Below are 21,113 nucleotides of genomic sequence, written 5' to 3' on the forward strand. Positions count from 1 at the left end.
TCCAACAAACCAAGAACTCTGGAAGACTATACAGGAGTCTGAAGTTCACCAGAGGCCAGGCAGCAGATCTCCCCCGAGGGTTTCCAGATGTTTCCTGAAAACTAAGAAAGGAAGAGTGAGGTCTCTGCAACGTGTCTCAGGCCGAAGGGAGGCCAGTTCTGGAAACTTGAGGCCTGTGAGGGAGGGAATTAACTCTGAAGTGCCACAGACCAGGGCCTCTCCTCTCCTCAGCTTCCCTCAGCTGCCTCTCTGCACTGGACAGTGAGGGGGAAAGAGAGGAAACAAGAAAGAAAGAAGGTAAGCACAGCAGAAGAAGGGTGGCAGGCACCTGGGAGCTCTTTACATCTGCTCATCATTGGGGAAGTGGATTTAAAACCACCTTGAAAACAGCTGTGCCTCACCCTTGCTCCCCTTGTCTTGAATGTCCTTGAATGCAACGTTGAGAACCCTCCCAGGGCAGGATGCCACCTGGGGCGGGCAAAGCAAGAGCCAGGGGAAGGAGCCAGGCCATCCGGGGCAGTGTTTGCCATCTGCAATGCTGTCCAGGGCAGGCAGGTTGGAGGTTGTATTAATGCCTGTCATGGAGCCTCGGCAGTCAGCAGAAAGTCTAATGTGGTGTTTCCCTCCGAGGCTCCACACGGCGAGAGAATTCTACTATAAACCATAACAGCCATCACATCTACGGCAGGTCAGACAACACGACTGTTATTTCATCCAACCTTCAGTGAAACCCTGTGAGGGAAGCATTAATGTCCCCCTTTCTACAGGGGAGATGCTTGGGGCTCAGGAACTGTCCACAGTGTCATCCAACTTGTGTGTGCAGGGCCACACGCCAGCCTCAGGTCTATGTGATTCGGGAGCAGGAGCACAAGAGCCCTGCTTTTCCCTCACAGACTCTTGCCATGTCACAGTGTTGTGGTAGGTGAGCTCTCTGGGGTCCGGCACTCTCGCTGTGCCTGTCACTCAGTAAATGTTGCTGGTGCAAGTAAAGAATGAAGAGAAGGGATGTTGAGGAAGCTAATGCAGACATAGCTACTTAATAAAAACTGTCACCTGGGGTCAAACCAAGAGTTAATAAACAGACCAGGGTTCTGGCTCTTTTCCGGAGATAGAGATAGAGTCATACCACGTAAAGCTGGAAAGGTCATTTAAGGTCATTAAGGTCACTCTCGATTTGTAGGGGCCAGAGAGATGGAACAGATTCCCTAGGTCACACAGCTCAGAAAAACAGAATGGGGCTCCTAGACGTCAAAACCCACTGCTTTTATACTTTCATTCTGCTGCCCCCTGAAGGAAAAAGTGGGAACGTTCTCTAGAAGCTACTCCAGTCCCTTAGAAACACATTATGGCCTCAGCATCTGTGATTAGTTTTAATGTTCTTCTTTACCAATTGACATTCCCAATGTTCTTAGAGATAACAGATATCCTGAATTGACAACTATCATGAAAAATCATGTAAAATTTGTGAATGTCTCTCTGTCTGAAAGTGTACCCTTATATCGAACACAAGTCAGCCTTGGGTACACTGTCCCTCTTTAAAATGTGGTAGAGATCAGAATTCAACACTATTTGATTTCAAAGATAAATTTCTTCTCATCCTATTCTTCCTTCAGTTGCTCCACATCAAATCCAAAGCTGTCTCTTAGGCTGCATCTTGCCCTTCTGTTTCCATCAAATGGTGTGTTGGTCTTAGGGCCAGCCTCCATAGCACCTCATTCTTTCTCCCGGAACATGGTTATCTACTCAGCACATGCCATATCATGCACATTTTTTAAGAAACATATTTTAGCTTCCAATGGCTGGCTATAAACAAAGAATCTCTCTTTTTCTTTCTAGAAATCTTTATTGAGCACTTTAAAGAACTTCCATAATCCCTAACTTCAGATTGCTCCTCAGAATTGTGGAAATGAAACACACAAAGCTTTTTGTCTGCAGTTTGAAATGTTCAATATGCAAATCTCAGAGTTTCCCCGTAAGGGCAGGTTTCTGCAGGCGGACTGGTGTGGAGGTACTAACTGCTCAGTTTATTATGCAGTGATTTACAGCCCTCTAGTGGGTCTTTAATGTAACAATTAAAGGGAAGCTGAGGGCATTGAGGTATGGCTTTGTTCTTTTGTTTGTTCCTTCCCTCGTTCATTCATTCATTCACTCATTCATTCATTCATTCAATGTACAAATGCCAACTGAGTGTCTACTTACGTTCTGGGCACGTTTTGTTGATACTGCAGTGAACCAAATAAACAACAACAAAATCATATGCCTTAGTCACTTAAGACAAAGAAGATGGCGAGTAGAACAAATTTGGGGCAAAGATCAGGAGCTTGATTTTGAACATGTTAGGTTGGAGATACCCATTAGTCTCCCAACTAGCTTCTTTTCAAAATTTGTTGGTGCCTTTGGGAACAATGTAGGGCACTGGTGAGGAGAAAACATGGACATAGGGCAGATAATCTCTTTATTTGGGATTTTACCACGTTTGAATTAAAATGGACAACATGAAAAAGTCTGTGAAGACAGTGAATTAGACCTTGGGTGTGAGAGAGAAGTTCAAGCCTTGGCCCCATTCTCACGGAACTGCTCAGCTCTTAGTAATCTCAGCTTTTAGTAATCTCAGTTTCTGTCTCGATTCTTTGTTTTCTTCATTCTGACCACAGTTTGTAATGGTTGAATTTCTCCGCACATGATGTACACAAGTGTATGTACCTCCTTCACCTCCAGAACTGCATGTGAGTCCTCCTCACTGGGGTATCTCTATCACCCGGCAGGGTCTCAATTTATATTTGCTGAAGGATGAGTTGTGTTGTAATAGGTCAGATAAGATAGATATACATGAGAAGCTAGTGATCTAGGCTAGTATCTGGCATATTCTAAATGAGTAAAAAGCACAGTTAATTCCTCTTTTAGGAGACCACAGTGGGTTGGAGGCAGTCAGGGAAATCTTCAGGGAAGAAACTGGGAGTGAGCTGAGTCTTAAAAAAAATGAATGGTGGAAAACGAAGGAAGGAGAGAGGAAGTGATGGGGGAAGGGATGTTTCTTGTAAAGGGTTCCTGAACGACCTGCATATGCTCCTCTGCCTCCACGGTCTCTGCTCTAGTGGCTAGTGGTCTCTGCTGCATTGTCCTGCCCCTGACTGGATTACCTGGGCGATCTCCATGGGAAGGACAGTGTTGCAGAGACCCGCCCACACCCGCTTTCCACCTGTCCACCCTCCCCTGTCTCTTCTTTAATGACCACCTAGCATATAGATGCCTATCATTATGCCTGGCACGTAGTAAGTGCTCAACAAATATAAATATTTTTTTCAATGAACATATGTGTCTAGAGGCCCCTCTCCATAATCTTGGGATGGATTTTCCCCAATATTCTCTGCCATCGGGCTGGGGCACTTGAAACATGAGCACTTTAGGGCTCACATCAAATCCTTGAATGATTATTAATAAGCTACTTTCTCATACTTTCATTTAACACAGATTTGTTGCATGCCTCCGGGATTTATGTTGGCTGCAAGGAGCTTAGAGCTGAACTACCATGAGACCCATGTAAACAAATAATGATAAAGTAAGTGTTGACTTATGTACAAAGTGGTCTGTGAACACTGTAGATGGAGAAATTGCTTGTTTTAGCACATTAGAAGAGGCTTCCTGGAAAATAGGAAAGAAAGCTGGCATTGAATATCGAAAGACAAGTTGTGTCCTCTAGACAGACATGGGGTGGTGGAGTGGTTAAGGGAGTAGGTTGGACGGTATTCCAGGCACATGGTATAACAGGTTCAAAGGTGATCGTGGGTGGCGGTGGTAGTTGAGAAAGTATGCCAGGTTTGGGGAATTGGGGCAAAGCATGAGAGTAGAAGCATGGCCAGAGAGAAGGTATAGGACTGGATTTGGGGCAGGCCAGCCAAAGAGCCCCATGGATGTCAATCTTTTTTTTTTTTTTTTTTTTAAATTTTTTTTTAACATTTATTTTATTTTTGAGACAGAAAGAGACAGCATGAATGGGGGAGGGTCAGAGAGAGGGAGACACAGAATCCGAAACAGGCTCCAGGCTCTGGGCTGTCAGCACAGAGCCCGACGCGGGGCTTGAACTCACAGACCGCGAGATCATGACCTGAGCCGAAGTCGGCCGCTTAACCGACTGAGCCACCCAGGCGCCCCGATGTCAATCGTTAAGAGGTACTAAAGTAAAAAATACAATGCCAATTAACTCAGCCACTTGTAGCTCCTTACATAACTTTTGAAACCTAAATTGGCCTTATTCCCTGAAGTAAGACAGTGTTCTTGAATGTTACTTTAAAAATTCTTCTGGCTGGCAATTCCAATTATGCTATATTCAGTGCATGTAATAAATTCCTTATTGTTAATATAAAGAGGTTTGTAATTCTTATTAATAGAAAAGCAAGTTCCTTTCAATTTCATGCTGAACAGATATTTAAAGAAAATTGACCTATTTATGCACTGCCAGATTATTAGCTTTCTGGTAATGGGCTCCATCCAGGGCTGACCCCCTCTCCCAGGTAGAAATGGGACTGTTGCATCTGACTGGGTGAGCTGGGTGCCCAGAAGAGGCTATGTCTAATGAAGTATTGTCAATTAATTGTTTGACACCCCCAGATAACCTATTTGGTAGCTTTTACTAATAAAAGAAATTTTCATAGGAGTCTTTTTTTTAATGTTTTATTTTTATTTTTGAGAGAGAGAGAGGGAGAGAGAGAGACAGTGTGTGTGAACGGAGAAAGGGCAGAGAGAGAGAGAGAGAGAGAGAGAGAGAGAGAGAGAGAGTTGTAGAATCCAAAGCAGGCTCCAGGCTGTCAGCACAGAACCTGACACTGGAGTTTAAACCCACAAACCCTGAGATCATGACCTGAGCCAAACTCAGATGCTTCACCCACTGAGCCGCCCATGGGCCCCTTTTGTAGGAGTCTTAAAGGTAAACTCAACTAGCTCTGCCTCAGAGCCACCATATTCTCCTGGGTATTTCAGGACTTCCGTATTCTATATTGAGGTTTTGCACACATCCTGAGGTTTTGCACACACCCTGTGCTTGTTAAACAGGACTCTAAATTTGGTGTTCAAAAAGGTAGTCTCTCTAATGATGGTTACACCCTAAAGTCATGTGTAAGCTTTAAATCATCTCTATGAGTATCCACTGTTTTTAAATTGATTCTTCTGTTCCCGACCGTTAGGCCTAAAAGAGATAATCTAACTTTTCTGTGCTTTCCTTTCCTCATGGGAAACAACACGAATTCCTGCATTATAGGTTTGTGTTGAGGAATGGACGAGACAACACACGCATAGTGGCTGGCACAGTCCCCAACCATAGCCTGCCCCGGTTCGCGCACCCTTCGGGGTGGTTCTGTACTTTTCATCTCGGTTCTCAGCTCCTCGAAGTCTTCCGTGTGACCCCGCCTAGGCTCAGGGTTCAGGAACCTAAGAGAAGGGCATGTGCACAGAAGAGTGGGTAGTGTGAGGGGTCAGGGTGCAAAGATCAGAAGGCAGCTGGTGGCAGCAGCGTGCAAAGAAGTCCAAGAAGACGTCTCCGGACTTCGATTACTTGGGCGAGCTCCGCTGGAAGGACAGAGGTGCGGAGATCCGCCCACACCCGCTTTCCACCCCTGCCCGCCTTCGGTTTAGCTCCGCCCCTTTTTCCCTAGAAGGGGGATAGCGGCGGACGCGGACACCGAGGCGGACAACGGTTGCCTAGCGAAACGCTTTTCCCAAGATGCCTAGGTTGTTGTGTTCTTTTAGCCAATCAGAGAGGCGAAGCGGCCTCACCGTGGGCCAATAGGCTGCCAGGCCGGGGCCCGCGTCGGTTAAACCGGGCTGGAGACTGGAGTGGCCAGATAGGTAGTGTGGCTAGGACAGGTCTCCGAGTCGGCGGAGAGATCTGCGGGAGACCAGCGGGAAACGTCCGGGGGGCCCGGCCATGCCAAGTCGGGCGGAGGACTACGAGGTGCTGTACACCATTGGCGCGGGCTCCTACGGCCGCTGCCAGAAGATCCGGAGGAAGAGCGACGGCAAGGTGAGCGCGGGCAGCCTCCCTGTTTCCGCCCCTGCTGCGGTCGCACCCGCCCGCGGCGAGCGCCCTTGGCCCCCGGGTGGCGGGAGAGCGAGAGGCCTGGGGCTGTGGGTCTCCAGGGCGGGGTGCCTGGAAGAGGCCATCTCTTCCAGGTCTGTGTCTGTCCTGGCTCGCTCAAGGGCTGGGACCCTGCGTGTTTTGAGATGTATCTATGTATCTCTACTTTTTTCTTTCTCTTCCCTGTCCCTCTTTCCTGCTTTGACTTGCTAAGGGCCTCCCTTTAGTGACAGGTGGCTGAGTCTTGAGTTCTATTCAGAGAAGAGTATCCCTCTCGGACGTGGGAAAGAGGCAGGACCCCCAGAACCTGGAGCTTTTTGTCTTGCAGTCAGAGCTCACTTAAAATATCCATTACTTGGATTATTGGATTGTTATTTTCCAGTGTGTGTAGGTAGACCTTATACAGGAGGAAACAATGGAGAGGAAACTGCCTGGCTGCTGACGGAAGGATCTTTACTAAGGGCTCTCACCCTGGAAAACTTTGACCGGTTGGACAGTGGGAATGGTCAGGGACTTTGCCTCTGCTCCAGCTTTGACCCAAGTACCTTTTGCTACCGTGCCACAAAGCAACTGAGGGTAGGGGGTTGGAGGAGGCCTAATGTGACTCCACCTCTCTCCCATGGCATCATTTACCCCTTGAAAACTAGGGGAAGATTATGGAAATGAACTCGGGTTTCTTAAGTTCATTGAACTAAATTAGATGGTAATGACAGTGGTGATCTATTTAATAGAGAAGTAACTTAAAAAAAATTTTTTTAATGTTTATTTATTATTGAGGGACAGAGACAGTGCACTAGCCGGGGAGGGGCAGAGAATGAGGGAGACACAGAATCCGAAGCAGGCTCCAGGCTCTGAGCTGTCAGCACAGAGCCCGATGCACAGCTCAAACTCATGAACCGTGAGATCATGACCTGAGCCAAAGTCAGACACTTAACCGACTGAACCATCCAGGCGCCCCTGAGAGAAGTAACTTTTAAAAGTTTAAAATTTTGGAACGTTCATTCTTTGTCTTTGAGTATGTAATGAGTTCATTCATACCTTGGAAATTCTTACTTCAGATACTAGTTTGGAAAGAACTTGACTATGGCTCCATGACAGAAGCTGAGAAACAGATGCTTGTTTCTGAAGTGAATTTACTCCGTGAACTGAAACATCCGAACATTGTCCGTTACTATGATCGAATTATTGACCGAACCAACACCACACTGTACATTGTAATGGAATATTGCGAAGGAGGGGACCTGGCTAGCGTAATTACAAAGGGAACCAAGGAAAGGTAAATTCATCTTTTATTTTATTTTATTTTATTTTTTAATGTTTTATTTATTTTGGAGACAGAGAGAGACAGAGAGAGACAGAGCAATGAACGGGGGATGGTCAGAGAGAGAGGGAGACACAGAATCCGAAGCAGGCTCCAGGCTCTGAGCTGTCAGCACAGAGCCCGACGCGGGGCTCGAACCCACGGACCGTGAGATCATGACCTGAGCCGAAGTCGGATGCTTAACCGACTGAGCCACCCAGGCGCCCCGGTAAATTCATCTTTTAAATGTAAGCTGAAAATGGGCCAAGTTTCATTTCTGTTAAGCATCCTAGTTTAGGATTGGGGATGAAGTAGTTAGTTATGTGGAAGACTGTTCTTGTATTTGTTCTGTGAGTCCACAGCACTTTAGAATCAACACCCATACCTTATCTTGAAAATAATTTATTTCCCTAGTTGTACACTCTGAAAACTAGATACTTCACATTATCCCATCTTTTTAGTGTTCTTATTCAGAAGTCATATGCTGTGTAACTGCTTTGGTTTCAGACAATACTTAGATGAAGAATTTGTTCTTCGAGTGATGACTCAGTTGACGTTGGCCCTAAAGGAATGTCACAGACGAAGCGACAGTGGTCATACCGTGCTGCATCGGGATCTGAAACCAGCCAATGTTTTCCTGGATGGCAAGCAAAACGTTAAGCTTGGAGACTTTGGGCTAGCTAGAATATTAAACCATGATACGAGTTTTGCAAAAACATTTGTTGGCACACCGTATTATATGTCTCCTGTGAGTATTTCAGAACTTAGATACTTTTTAAACATCCTAACGCTAAGCATTCAGTGGAGGGAAATTGAGGGTTTTGTTTATTTGTTTGCTTAGTAATATACAATAGTGAGGAATGAATACTGTTCATTTGGAATTTATATTTTTTCCAAATGGACCACCAGACTCTTAAACTCCTCCATATCAACAATTAAAGTGAAGCTTTTATTGAATGGCTACCATGTGCCAAGTTCTGGGATTACGAAGATGAGATAGGTTTTGTCTCTGTTCTCAAAAGCAACATGGGCCCTGTATAACACCTTGGACTCATTTAGAGTGTTTGTTCAAGACGCAGAGCCCTGGGCCCCAAACCCAGATCCAGTGGATCCGGATCCATCTGGATCTCTGGGTGTCTGGAACAGTTCTTGCACTCTGCGCTTTTGTTTTCCCTTCCACTTTTCATTTTGAACATTGCCTTTCAGTAGACTCTCTAGGTGATTCTTGTGTATGGAGATTCAGGGCTTACTTCAGATAATGTGTTTTTACAGTGTTAGTTTCTTGTACTTGTGTTTTTGTTGTTGTTGTTGCCTTTTCCTACAGTGGAGCTGCAGCGGACCCACTTTACTTATCTGTTCTCTCTGTTGCTAGATATTTTGTTTCCAGAATTTCTTACCATTCTAAGGAGCACTGCTCTGCACATCTTTGAATGCATTATTCATTCTTCCTTTTTGGTTATTTCCTTGGCATGTAGCTCTCAGAAGGGTATGAACTAGGTCAAAGGGTATGAACTGTTTATGACTCTAGATAGATATTACCTGATGGCTGTTAAAAGCTTGAAGCACTGGGGCGCCTGGGTGGCTCAGTCGGTTAAGCGTCCGACTTCAGCTCAGGTCACGATCTCGCGGTCCGTGAGTTCGAGCCCCGTGTCGAGCTCTGGGCTGATGGCCCGGAGCCTGGAGCCTGCTTCCAATTCTGTGTCTCCCTCTCTCTCTGCCCCTCCCCTGTTCATGCTCTGTCTCTCTGTCTCAAAAATAAATAAACATTAAAAAAAAAATTAAAAAAAATATTTAAAAAAAAATAAAAGCTTGAAGCAGTAAGTGCTATCACTAATGTGTTGTTTTTGACTAAGATTAGACATTGCCAGAACAGTGTCGTTTTCGCACTGGATCAGATTCTAAATAGAAAGCCTTTAACATAAAGGAAAATTACCCAAAAGTGGTTCTTGGAAAATTTGAAACCTGTGTAATTCTTTTGTTCCTTTTCCCTCCTGCCCTTGTAATTAGATCGGTTCAGCCTTCCCTAAGGCATTGATTGTCAGGAAGTGGTATCAGACTCACCTGTTGGAGTTTAGAACACCAAGAAGCTTCCTGAAGGTTTTGGTACTACTTCTGTGCCCATTGTTGACAATAAGAACTATGGTAGACTAATACTGTAAGTGTGGAAGAAAGGAAAATACTTAAAATAGGAAATGAGAATACTAGTTAATACTGTGATTTATACTGTGGACTAAGAGAAAAATACATAAATGGATAATTCAATTAGCCATTTATGTCTATATACATTTACATGTGCACCAGATGTATGTTTTGGTTATTCTGAAATTTTCTCTGGGTTTTTATGTCATTTTATTTTATTTTTTGCTCTGGTTCTTTCAAAATGGAGTTGCTACATTATGCATGCCTTGAGGGTAGAGGTCTCATATTCACCTTTGAATTATCAGCACCTGCTCTATTGTAACACAATAACATTTGTGAGTGAAATGAATGTGAAAGTGAAATGAATGTGAGTGAAATGAAGTGAATGAATTATATGCGATAAAGTATATTAGGATAAGATCGTTGCCTTTTTTCCATTATAAATTTGAAGATAAAATGTAAAGTACCATCTTTTTTACTGTGGTATAAGATCTGACATAAACTGGATCTGTCTTTTGAAATTTTTTTTTTTTTTTTTCAACGTTTATTTTTTTATTTTTGGGACAGAGAGAGACAGAGCATGAACGGGGGAGGGACAGAGAGAGAGGGAGACACAGAATCGGAAACAGGCTCCAGGCTCCGAGCCGTCAGCCCAGAGCCCGACGCGGGGCTCGAACTCACGGACCGCGAGATCGTGATCTGGCTGAAGTCGGACGCTTAACCGACTGCGCCACCCAGGCGCCCCTGGATCTGTCTTTTGAATCTGATATTTTTGTACAGATAGAAAATGTTTTCCTTTTTTTTCCTTTTTTCTTCTCCAGGGCAATATTACCAAATGTTAAGGTTCCATTTTTGTTTCAGGTTATTTTGTAAGTTTTAAAACAAAATAAACTTTTCACTCCTACACTTTTACCCTTTTTTCCCCCTTTAGGAGCAGATGAATCGCATGTCCTACAATGAGAAATCGGACATCTGGTCGCTGGGTTGTTTGCTGTATGAATTGTGTGCATTAATGTAAGTGTGAGGAAAACAGCCTTCTGGTCTGAAGTTTATACTCACAGAGGTTTGTCCCCTTTCACTGGGTTCAGCTTTTTGAGCATCCATGCGTATTTGAGCCTGAAAGAATCATATGTTGGGTTAAAATTAACATAGATGGACGGGTTAAAAAAATTATTTGCAAATTAATAATACAACCCCTGAGGCTGGTTCATGCTTTTAACCTGGAAAGATGGTTCCCTTGCTAGACTGATACTTAGCTCAAGGGAGAGTACATCGTCCAGGCTTGTGGAAGAAATGAAACAAAAATCCAGGGGAGAGGCCTGGGAATCTGGAGAACTAAAAACAGCTCCCATTCTTTGCCATTTTTTTTTCTTTGCCTCCTCTTTGTTTCCTCCTAAACTATTCTGTAGAGCAGTGGTTCTCAGCCAGGGAGCAGGAAACAGTTTTGTCCTCCAGGGGACATTTGACAACATCTGGAGGCATTTTCGGGTGTCACAGCTAGGGAGAGCTCCGGCATCTCGTGAATAGAGGCCAGCAATGCTACGAAACATACCACATGCACAGGACAGCCTCCCTAACAAACATCATGTGACCCTGAATGTCAGTAATGCCAAGGGTGGGCAGCTTAGCTAGGGATGACAATCCCAGAAGAAACATGAACACAAACTGCAGCTTAAACTGTGCTTTTGATTTGGCTCCTATTATATATTTTCATTTCTACATTAAAAAAAATTTTCCCCAGGCCTCCGTTTACAGCTTTCAACCAGAAAGAACTAGCTGGGAAGATTAGAGAAGGCAAATTCAGGCGAATTCCATATCGTTACTCTGATGAATTGAATGACATTATTACAAGGATGTTAAATTTAAAGGTAAAGAGTGTAAGATTACATTGTCTACTTCTGTCTCTCAATTTCTCTCTTGAAGCAGTGTGACTGAAGAAGCATTAGCTATAGTTCCTCAGCTAAATCTACTCTGTTAAGGGAAGTGAAAACATGTAAATTTGGCAAGTTGTACATCCTTGCTGGCCTACCTTCTGTGCTTTCTTCGTGCCTCCTCCCTCTCTCTGCCACACTAACAGATGGTGGCTAGTAAAACAGGATTGCAGAAAAGCTCCAAATCCTCAGTTCCCTTGGCCTACCTCAAAGCGGCAGGTGGTAAGGGAAGGGGCCACAAATCAAACTTCATTACCCAGCCTCTCGCTCCAGCCGAGAGATTAGAGACCAGAGATGGAGTGGGGGAGGGGAAATAAATAAAGAGATTGTGTGGAAAAGACCTGGTCCTGGGATGGGGAGGAAGATGTCCTAGGGTCAGGTTGATGTGAGAGTAGGAGTTAAATGCTGTAGAATTACAAAGAAGGAAAATGGTGAAATAAATAGGACTGAAGGTTGGTAAGGGAGGGTCTTGCTTAAAGTAGTTTTGAGATACAAGGGCAGCACTTGCCCTAAAGCAGCCCTGGCATGCCACCAAGCACCAGCTCAGGGATTGAAAGGTTAAGGGGGAACAAAGGTTAGTTAACGTCTACATTACCTTGTGGACCCAGAACCTCATGGGTTAAAGCCACTAGTGAACTTCACCTTTCTAGGTGTTTAAGACCCATCCATAAAGCCCTTTCTTTTGTCTTAGAAATGTATGCTGTTTTTAACGTACCTGCGCTTTTCGGATGAGTATTCTGTTATGAAATCTGACTGCAACACTGAACATTGTTCCCCCCAGGATTACCATCGACCTTCTGTTGAAGAAATTCTTGAGAATCCTTTGATAGCAGACTTAGTTGCAGAAGAGCAAAGAAGAAATCCTGAGAGAAGAGGGCGGCGGTTGGAACCGGAGAAGTTACAGGATTCCAGCCCTGTCTCGGGAGAGCTGAAACTAAAGGAAATACAGTTACAGGAGCGGGAGCGAGCCCTCAAAGCACGAGAAGAAAGGCTGGAGCGTAAGTCTGAATGGGGGCAAAGCAAGGGAGCGTCACAGAGGGCTGTTCTGATGTGTGTGAAATCTCTCTGAACAGAGTATTTGATACGTCGATGTTCTATCAGAGCATTCTGATAAATCCTTGAGACACCGAAATACGTATTGGAAAATAGTAAATGAAGCTTGCCGGCACTTCCCCGTTGAGCCTCTTTCTTTCAGATCGAGTGCTCTTATAGTGTCGGTCACTAACTGTGATGACCCTGACGCAGTAGCCATTATATGTTACTGTGGAGCTACTTTTTCTTTCTCTTCTTTAATATATTTATACCCTACATTGTTTCCATCGGAAAAGAGGGTTTAAGCATTTGCTGCCTTCCATAATAAAAACCATCGCTTCTAACTTCTGATATGGCTGGCCCAGTACAGCCCAGATGTAAAACTCTATTGCATGTGGGACTAGATATGTTTGGGCAATTCATTAAAGCATGTGGGTAAAGATGTTCTAGGTCTGTAAGTCTTAGTCTTGAGTAGTAACTGATTAGGTACTAATTAGTTTTTGATGCCGAAAGTCTGTCTACTTCACCAAAGTAAGACCTGCTACCCAGGATGTAGATTAAGCAAAGTAGCAACAGCAGCGAGGCTCTTCATGTTAATGTCAAGGGCCAGGAGATGGAGTCATGACCGTCTCCCGTCACCCTCACGGCTCACTTGATTTTGCTTCTGTGGCTTTATGCACATGCAGCCGAGAGATAGCGTTCTATTTAAATGAACGTACAAGGCATCCCATACATGCATTCATGTTTTTACTTCCTGATGATAATTGTTTAGTGCTGTGAGCTCTGCTTTCTGGAGGAGTAGAACCTGCGCTTACCCAGAAACCTTTTTTTGATGCTTTTGTCAAAAGAATTTGTAAAACAAAACTTTCATTAAAACCTTTCCCAATGTTTTGTGGTTTCATAGAGCAACTGAAGTCTGAACTTTCTGAATTCTGGGCCATGAATTAAAAAAATAGCCTTTGTTACTGATCTAAAGAAGTACCTCCCGAGTTGTGGTTTATTTCTGCTTCTATTTGGGTGCTCTCATTGACCCAGAAGAAGGAGGGTTTGTTCTGTGAGGCTAGGCAAAGCCCGGAAAGTGGACTATTGCCTGTTTTCAGTGCAGAGCAGAGATGGCTTTCGTTGTTTATTTTCCCAAATGAGTTCCTCTCAGACAACATGACCAAAAGTTGATGCTGACCTTGTATTTGTGCTTAAACCAGTCCTTACGAGAAAACCTAAGACAACACACAACATACTAAAATGCTGAATCAAAACCTAGCAATAGGTTGACCAGGTTTATGGTACGGAACCTTTTGCACTGCTGGTCAGGCGTGCTAGGCTGCATGATGAGGAAAAGTGGTAGGCTTACCAAATGTGAACCGTCTTAAACCCATAGCCACTTGTTAATATCTTTCTTGTTCCATTGCCTTTTTAAAGAGAAGGAACGTGAGCTTTGTGTCCGTGAGAGACTGGCAGAGGACAAGCTGGCCAGGGCAGAGAGTCTGTTGAAGAATTACAGCCTGCTGAAGGAGCAGAAGTTGCTGTGTCTGGCGGGGGGTCCAGGTATGAGAATTCGCTCCGCAAACAGAAGCTGCCACCACAGATGAAGAAATGGCACCGGTGTCGCTGCCGTGGGGCTTTGATAGCCCTTTTAATTTACGAAGTCTTGTATTTTAAGATGGAGTTCATTGAATATATGCATCTTAATAGAAATAATTTTGTTACAGCAACGATTTACTTAATGGGTTCATAGACTTGAGGCAGTGAGCCATAATGATTTCATCTTCAATTTTATTTACCTCATGAAACTACATGTTTAGTTTTTTTCCTACTTAGGTTTTAAAGCTAGGACACTTAAAAAAATGTGCATTTCAGATTTTTCTTTTGGTATATTACCAAAATTACTACACATTTCTCTTCATTTTCAAGCAAAAATCCTAGCATTTTACGCTTGCCACATGAGCAGATAATATGTGCCACATCTTTCATAGAAAGTATGGCTTAGGGGCACCTAGGTGGCTCAGTTGGTTAAGCATTGACTCTTGATTTTGGCTCAGGTCATGATCTCATAGTTTGGGAGTTTGAGCCCCACGTCAGGCTCTAACTGACAGCGTGGAGCCTGCTTGGGATCCTCTCTCCCTCTCTCTCTCTCTCTCTCTCCCTGTCCCCACCCCCCACCGCTTCTCCCCCATTTGTGCTCTCCTTCTTTCCCACTCTCTCAAAATTAAAAAAAAAAAAAAAAAAAAAAAGTATAGCTTAAAAGGTGTGATAAACTAACTGTAGAATAGGCCATCATTTTTGGGTCTTTGCTAAGACCCCTGCAAATTGAAACATGTATTTGGGGCACCTGGATGGCTCGGTTGGTTAAGCGTATAACTCTTGATTCTGGCTCAGGTCATGATCTCACAGTTTGTGAGATTGAGCCCCGTGTTGGGCTCTGCGCTGACAACGCAGAGCCTCCTTGGGATTCCCTCTCTCTGCCCCTCCTCCTCTCGCTCTTTGTCTAAAAATAAATAAATAAATGAACATTAAAAAAATTGAAACCTGTATTTGTGAAAATTCAGTTGGTTGATATCTACCTATGCTCTTTGTGTTTCCCTTGTTATTCAGAGTAGACGGTTTGTAGACAGTTAGCCTTCCCAGGGCCCTGCCTTCGTGGGCCCTGGCCTGTCGCTGTGCTCCAGTGAGAAGTGGTTGGTGGGTATATCAGCGAGCCAGTCTAATGGGCCTTCTCCATTTCACAGAAACCCTACGTCTTATTTACCCTACTTTTTAAAAAAAAATTTTTTTTTAAATGTTTTTATTTATTTTTGAGACAGAGACAGAACATGAGCAGGGGAGGGGCAGACACAGAATCCGAAGCAGGCTCCAGGGTCTGAGCTGTCAGCACAGAGCCCGACTTGGGGCTCGAACTCACAGACCGTGAGATCATGACCTGAGCCGAAGTCGGACGCTTAACCGACGAGGCCACCCAGGCACCCCATACCCTACTCTTTAAGATTATGGAAAGTGCAAAGCGTTAAACCTCTTTTCTCTAAATTTCTATGTGACATAAATTATTTTTTTTAAGTGTTTTGTTTGTTTTAAAAATTGAGTAACTGAATTTTCCAGTGAAACTTAGGCAGAGTTCTTATGGCTCCCTCCTACCATGTAGGACAGAGTTTGTGAGGGCTGTCATTTCCACCTGGAATAAATTGAGAGAGAATCTTGTCACTTCAGTGAGCATGATAGCATTTTGTAAATGGAACAGACAAAACTAAGTGAGTTTGATGGTTATAATATTATAGTGGTGAGTGATGGAAGTAAATGAAACAAGAATTATATAAAATTTAGGCTTCATCTCTTTTGAAATAACTTCTTTTTTCTCACTATTGCTACCTATTATTTCAGTATTTTTATAATATTTATTCCAGCTTTTCTCTTTATGCACCTCCCCCCCCCCCCCCCCCCCCCCCCCCCGCCAAGACAAAGTAGGCTGAAATTGTAATCAATGTGGTAGAGTGAGGAGAAGTGTTCATCTGGGTGAGTTTCATGCATCAAACCTGTTGTCCAGAGTTACGGAAGGCCCTGCTGGGTCGTCTCCTCCAGGGAAGGACTTGATTTACATCTTGCCCTGAGAGTCTGAACAAAGGCAGAAGAGAGCTCAAGCAGGATGATGCATTTCAGTGCAGGATGTATAAATAGTCGGGATCCACCTTGTTGCACATCGTGGCAAATACTTACATTACAGTGAGCTTTAGGAATCAAGTGTCCCCTTGGGGCTAGGAGGTACTTTATGGCTCTGAGCACTGAAAGCGCCAAAAGCACCGAGCCTATCAGAGTCATAAAATAAACAAAGCAGGAGGAAGCGGTGCCCTGGGCACTCAGGATGGCTGGAAGTATCCTCTCCCCACCCTCGGGCTAGAAAATTCCTGTGGAGGAAGATGTAAAGCATCAAACTCATCACAGTAAGCAGCAGCCTCTCTTTAAAAGCTCTTGGTCTATTTAATGAAATGCTAACTTTGGGAAATACTAATTCTTTCTCTAAACACTTCTTTCTTAGAGAACTATCCCATCAATAGGATTTACCGTGTAAATGGTTGGCTTGTGAATGTATAGGTATTGGTGACCATAAGGGTGGATATCTTTCAAACAGCGGAGTTAAGTGTAAAAGCAATCAGGTTTGCTTTGCAGCAGGAACACTATGAAATAGGAGGTCCCAGGGGCGCCTGGGTGGCTCGGTAGGTTAATCGTCTGACTTCGGGTCAGGTCACGATCTCATGGTCTGTGAGTTCCAGCCCCGCATCGGGCTCTGTGCTGACCACTCAGAGCCTGGAGCCTGTTTCAGATTCTGTGTCTCCCTCTCTCTCTGCCCCTCCCCTGTTCATGCTCTGTCTCTCTCTGTCTCAAAAATAAATAAACGTTAAAAAAAAAAAAAATTAAAAAAAAAAAAAAGAAATAGGAGGTGCCAGGACAACTGGAAGGTAGCATTTCTCTGTGCACCCAGCCCCTACCCCAGGGCCTTCCCATTTGTTCCACCTAGAACATCTTCCTCCAGAGAGCCACCTGGCTTCTTCCTTGTCTCTGCTCAAAAGTCCCCTTACTCTGCAGCTTTGATCCCCCAGCACTTCTGTCTCCCTTTCCAGTGTTACTTTTCCCCCACATATCACCTCAGATACTCCTCACACGTGCTAGTTTACTTGTTTGTGGTCCGCCTCCCCCTACCGGAATGGGGCCTTTAGTCCACGATGGCCTGTACAGTGAGCTCAGTAAATATTTGAACGTATTTCCTTTAAACGAACACAAAGGAAAAATAAGAAGATTCTGGAATTCAAAACTGCAAGTCGCCACCCCCAGATAGTTCTGTCAGTAGCCAATAGTGTAGCCACCTCACGCAAATTTTTCTTCATGTAAAAGCTACAATTCACATATTTATCTCTTCCATGCTGACTTTGCTCAGGTCCCTTTTGAAACCAGTTTCTGGTCGTTCAGCTGCTTTGAAACGAGTGTTCTTGAATGTTTAACCCAAACTATAGGTGCCATCTGTAAGAAAGACCTTCTGCTTCTTACTTTTCTGGAAGTTATGTGTTCTAGGTAGAATGGCACTTGTTTTCAAGGGTAGAAATAAATCACATTGATTTCCAAATTTTTGGTTGTGGCCCATAATCCCCAATGCATTTAACCTTAAGAGTTGATTGTCAAGAGGATAAAACATGTTCCTTGGCACATTTCAGGATTATTTTTCAATGCTGTGGGTTAAAAGGTTGATTGATTTCTGCCAGCATCATGCCCCTCACCCCCTATCCCAGAGAAAATAACACAGGTCCCCAGATTGCAAATATGAACTGAATAAATATTTTGGGGAGCACCTACCTGGGTGGCTCAGTCGGTGAAGCAGCCAACTCTTGATGTCGGCTCAGGTCACGATTCACGGTTCCTGAGTTCGAGCCCCGTGTCAGGCTCTGCACTGACTGTGTGGAGCCTGCTTGGGATTCTCTGTCTCTGCCCCTCCCCACTCGTGCTGGTGCATTTTCTCTCTCTCTCTCCCTGAAAAATAAGTAAAACATCCAAAAAAGAGAAAAAAAGAATGTGTTTGAGAAGTCGGCTAAGTAAGGAGAGGCTGAACTTACTCTTTTTTTTTTCTTTCTAAAGAACTTTTTGATCTTCCATCCTCGATAATTAAGAAGAAAGTTCATTTCAGTGGGGAAAGTAAAGAGAATGTCAAGAGGAGTGAGAATTCTGAGAGTCTGCTCCCCTTCAAATCCAAGTGCAAAGACCTGAAGAAAAGGCTTCATGCTGCTCAGCTCCGCGCTCAAGCGTTGTCAGATATCGAAAAAAATTACCAGCTGAAAAGCAGGCAGATTCTGGGCATGCGCTAGCCTCTAGCCTCGCAGAGAGACACAGAGCTGTGTCCGTATTGAACATTGCCTGCCCTCGAAAGACTGATACTCAACTGCTGTAGCTTTGCTCACCTGGTTCCGTGAGCCGTGCCATTTTGTACAGTGAGCCAGGCCTTGCTGGTTCTTCTGCAACCATTGTACAAAATGCCCACACCTTTCATTTCTCTCTCTTTTTTTTTTTTTTTTTTAAGAACACTTCATAGTAAGAATGACATTTTCTTCGTGGGTTGGGCTTTTAATCCTGGGTGTGATTACTACTGGAACGGGAAGCGTTACATTCTAAATGTTGGGAGAAAATAACGTCAGGGAAAAAAAAGTACTTAGGGGTAGCTTTGAACTACTGAGTGTTGTGCTTGCGATAGTCGTGCCTAGATTCAAGGTTGTACATGTTTCTGAGCTTAGAACACCTAATTGGATACAGATCGGTCGCTACTGCTGGGACATCTTGCTTGTAAGTATCCCATTGGTCTGCAGTGCCCATCTGTCACCTTTGGTGAAGTTCTTCACGGTGATGTCTGAAGTCTTCCTTTTTATCCTATTTGAGAGTGTATGAGCTGGCTGTCATTCACCTACCTGGGACTCACTAAATAAAAGAATTCTTTAGTTTTCCTATATTTATGTTTCTTGCATTTGTTGACCTCTTAGTTGAGGGAGTCTGTGTATTTATGATTCACAGGCATTGGCAGAAGAGGAGAGAACATCAGTCTCACGCTCACCGGGTTTTGCTCTCTGATGGTCTTTTACTCCCCATTTCATCAGTCTGTCTAAGCCGGCAGTCCTTAAGGAGGGGTGATTCCGCTGCCCCCCGCGGGGGACATTTGGCAGTGTTTGGAGACTGATCATGGGGGGGGCGGGGACTGCCTGCATGTAATGGGACTACGATGCACAGGACAGTGCCCGTCACAAGATGTCAGTAGTGCACACTTGAGAAATCTGATCTAGGCTAAAACTTGTTGAAACCCCACCCTGGAAGGAAACTTATTTTAGTTTTGACGGATCTTTTTTTTTTTTTTTTTTTTAACGTGTCTGACTTCTAATATGAATTAGCAGTGTTTGCTGTGCCTGCCACATTTTGCATGTGATGTTTTCCTAGCGATGCTATTCTTTCCGGCTTAATGAAGTAAGACCGAATTATGAAGGGTTAATAATAAATGGGAAGAAACCGCTCCTGTATTGTTGGCTATTTTATTGCAGGTTTATCACACAGTTGATAATGCAGTGCCATCAAAGACAAATGATATTATCGAAACAATCAGAAACTGATATCCATGACTTTGTGGTATCCCCACAGATCAATCCCAGCAGGACCACTTTGATAAACATGTTAAGTATAATTTGTAGGCCCAGTGCGAAATAGAAATGTAGGGCTCTTTGTTCAAAAAGCAGGAAACAAGTACCATTAAAAGTACAGGAAAAGACTTGTCCTCCCTTCCAAGGTCTCTGTCTCTCTGTTTATTGTGTGATTTGCTACTTAATGTTTTAAGTAAAGAAAAAATTTTAAACTATTGTGAATTTTCATTCTCCTCTTTTATATTGTGCCATGGCAGTTTTAAATGCAAATAGCACATTCTGCATATGTGTGGAATCACTGACCTGTAATTTGTATTCTGTGGCTCATCCAGGAGGGTGCCCCAAGCTGAGCATAAGAGACACAGATCCCTGTCACTGGCATCTGGGGACCCCTGGCCGGTGCTTGCCAAGTTCTTTGTCCCTCCAGCCTCTGGACCTACCTACAGTCCAGCCAGGCATCTCCCCCTCAGGCCACCGCCCCAGCATATGGCAGACAGGTCACTCCCAAGGATCTTTGCACCTCCAAGCTGGGATTTCTTTGTACCTGGATCGCCCCTGTCAAGGCCTCCAGCTGGTTGCCCACCAGCCATGCCTTGGGGTGCCAGCCCAGGAAGAGAGAAAGGCATGGGGGGCAGCTGCTGCCATACTCTGCCCTGAGATGCCTCAGGGCACAGGCCCCCAATCCTGACCTTTTCCTTGCCCGTGTGCACACCCTTTCTGGGAGCCGAGTGTGGCAGTGGTCATGGGGCACAGGCAGGAAGGGGAAGCCGGATGGGGCCTGGTGCACCAAGGGGTGGGGGAGCTGGAAGCGGGAGGCAGGACCTTGCATGAACTGAGGCTCTGAGCCCCCACATATGTGCTATTGTCCCATCAGACCCAACTTACAAAACATCCATTCAAAGACGCAGTTATTAAGCGCTGCAAGCACAGAGCTTCAAACCCCAGGTGCCGGGCCCTTCTGCAAACCGGGTCGTGCTACATGTGGGGCCTGTGTGTCTGCACTGGTCACACTCATGAAAACAGCCCTTTCTTCAGGAAACTCCTCTCCTACCTGAGGCAAGAAAAATCGTCTTTCCATTTTGAAATCAGTGACTAGTTTTCCCCTCCTCAGACTCCACCTTCATCTGCTTTCCTTCCTTCAGCCAATAATTGTGGGGCACCTGCCATGAGCCGGCACTGTTTAAGGTGCTGGAGATATAGCAATGAAGAAATACTGAAGTCCTTGCCCTCGTGGAGATTCCTTTCAAGGAAAGGGGGAGGCTGTGGTAGGTTAGGGTTTGGGGGAGCTGGAGGAGAAAAGGAAAGGTGAGGTTTGAGGGAGGTGGGGGGAGAAGGCAAGGACACCTGGGGGTGGGGGTGGAGAGGGGAGCACAAGAGGGAACTGCAACAGGACAGAACTTGAAAATAGGGGGACACTCGGAAATTAAGCACAGATGTTTTAGCCGGCTGATGTGTCCCCGCTCCCTCTCTAAAGCTAATAAAACCTTGCT

General features: G+C 44.6%; 1 protein-coding gene across 1 annotated transcript; it reads left to right on the plus strand.

Moving 5' to 3' along the window:
• Nucleotides 1–5,798: 5,798 nt before the first annotated feature.
• NEK2 (NIMA related kinase 2) lies at nt 5,799–18,947 on the plus strand. The gene is made up of 8 exons (XM_042925799.1): nt 5,799–6,016; nt 7,129–7,346; nt 7,878–8,118; nt 10,441–10,523; nt 11,251–11,377; nt 12,222–12,438; nt 13,892–14,017; nt 18,086–18,947. The coding sequence occupies exons 1-8, from the start codon at nt 5,921–5,923 to the stop codon at nt 18,310–18,312; spliced, it is 1,335 nt and encodes a 444-aa protein (XP_042781733.1). The 5' UTR covers nt 5,799–5,920; the 3' UTR covers nt 18,313–18,947.
• The last annotated feature ends 2,166 nt before the right edge of the window (nt 18,948–21,113 follow it).

Source organism: Panthera leo, chromosome F3, assembly GCF_018350215.1.
Source record: "Panthera leo isolate Ple1 chromosome F3, P.leo_Ple1_pat1.1, whole genome shotgun sequence".
NCBI lineage: Eukaryota > Metazoa > Chordata > Mammalia > Carnivora > Felidae > Panthera > Panthera leo.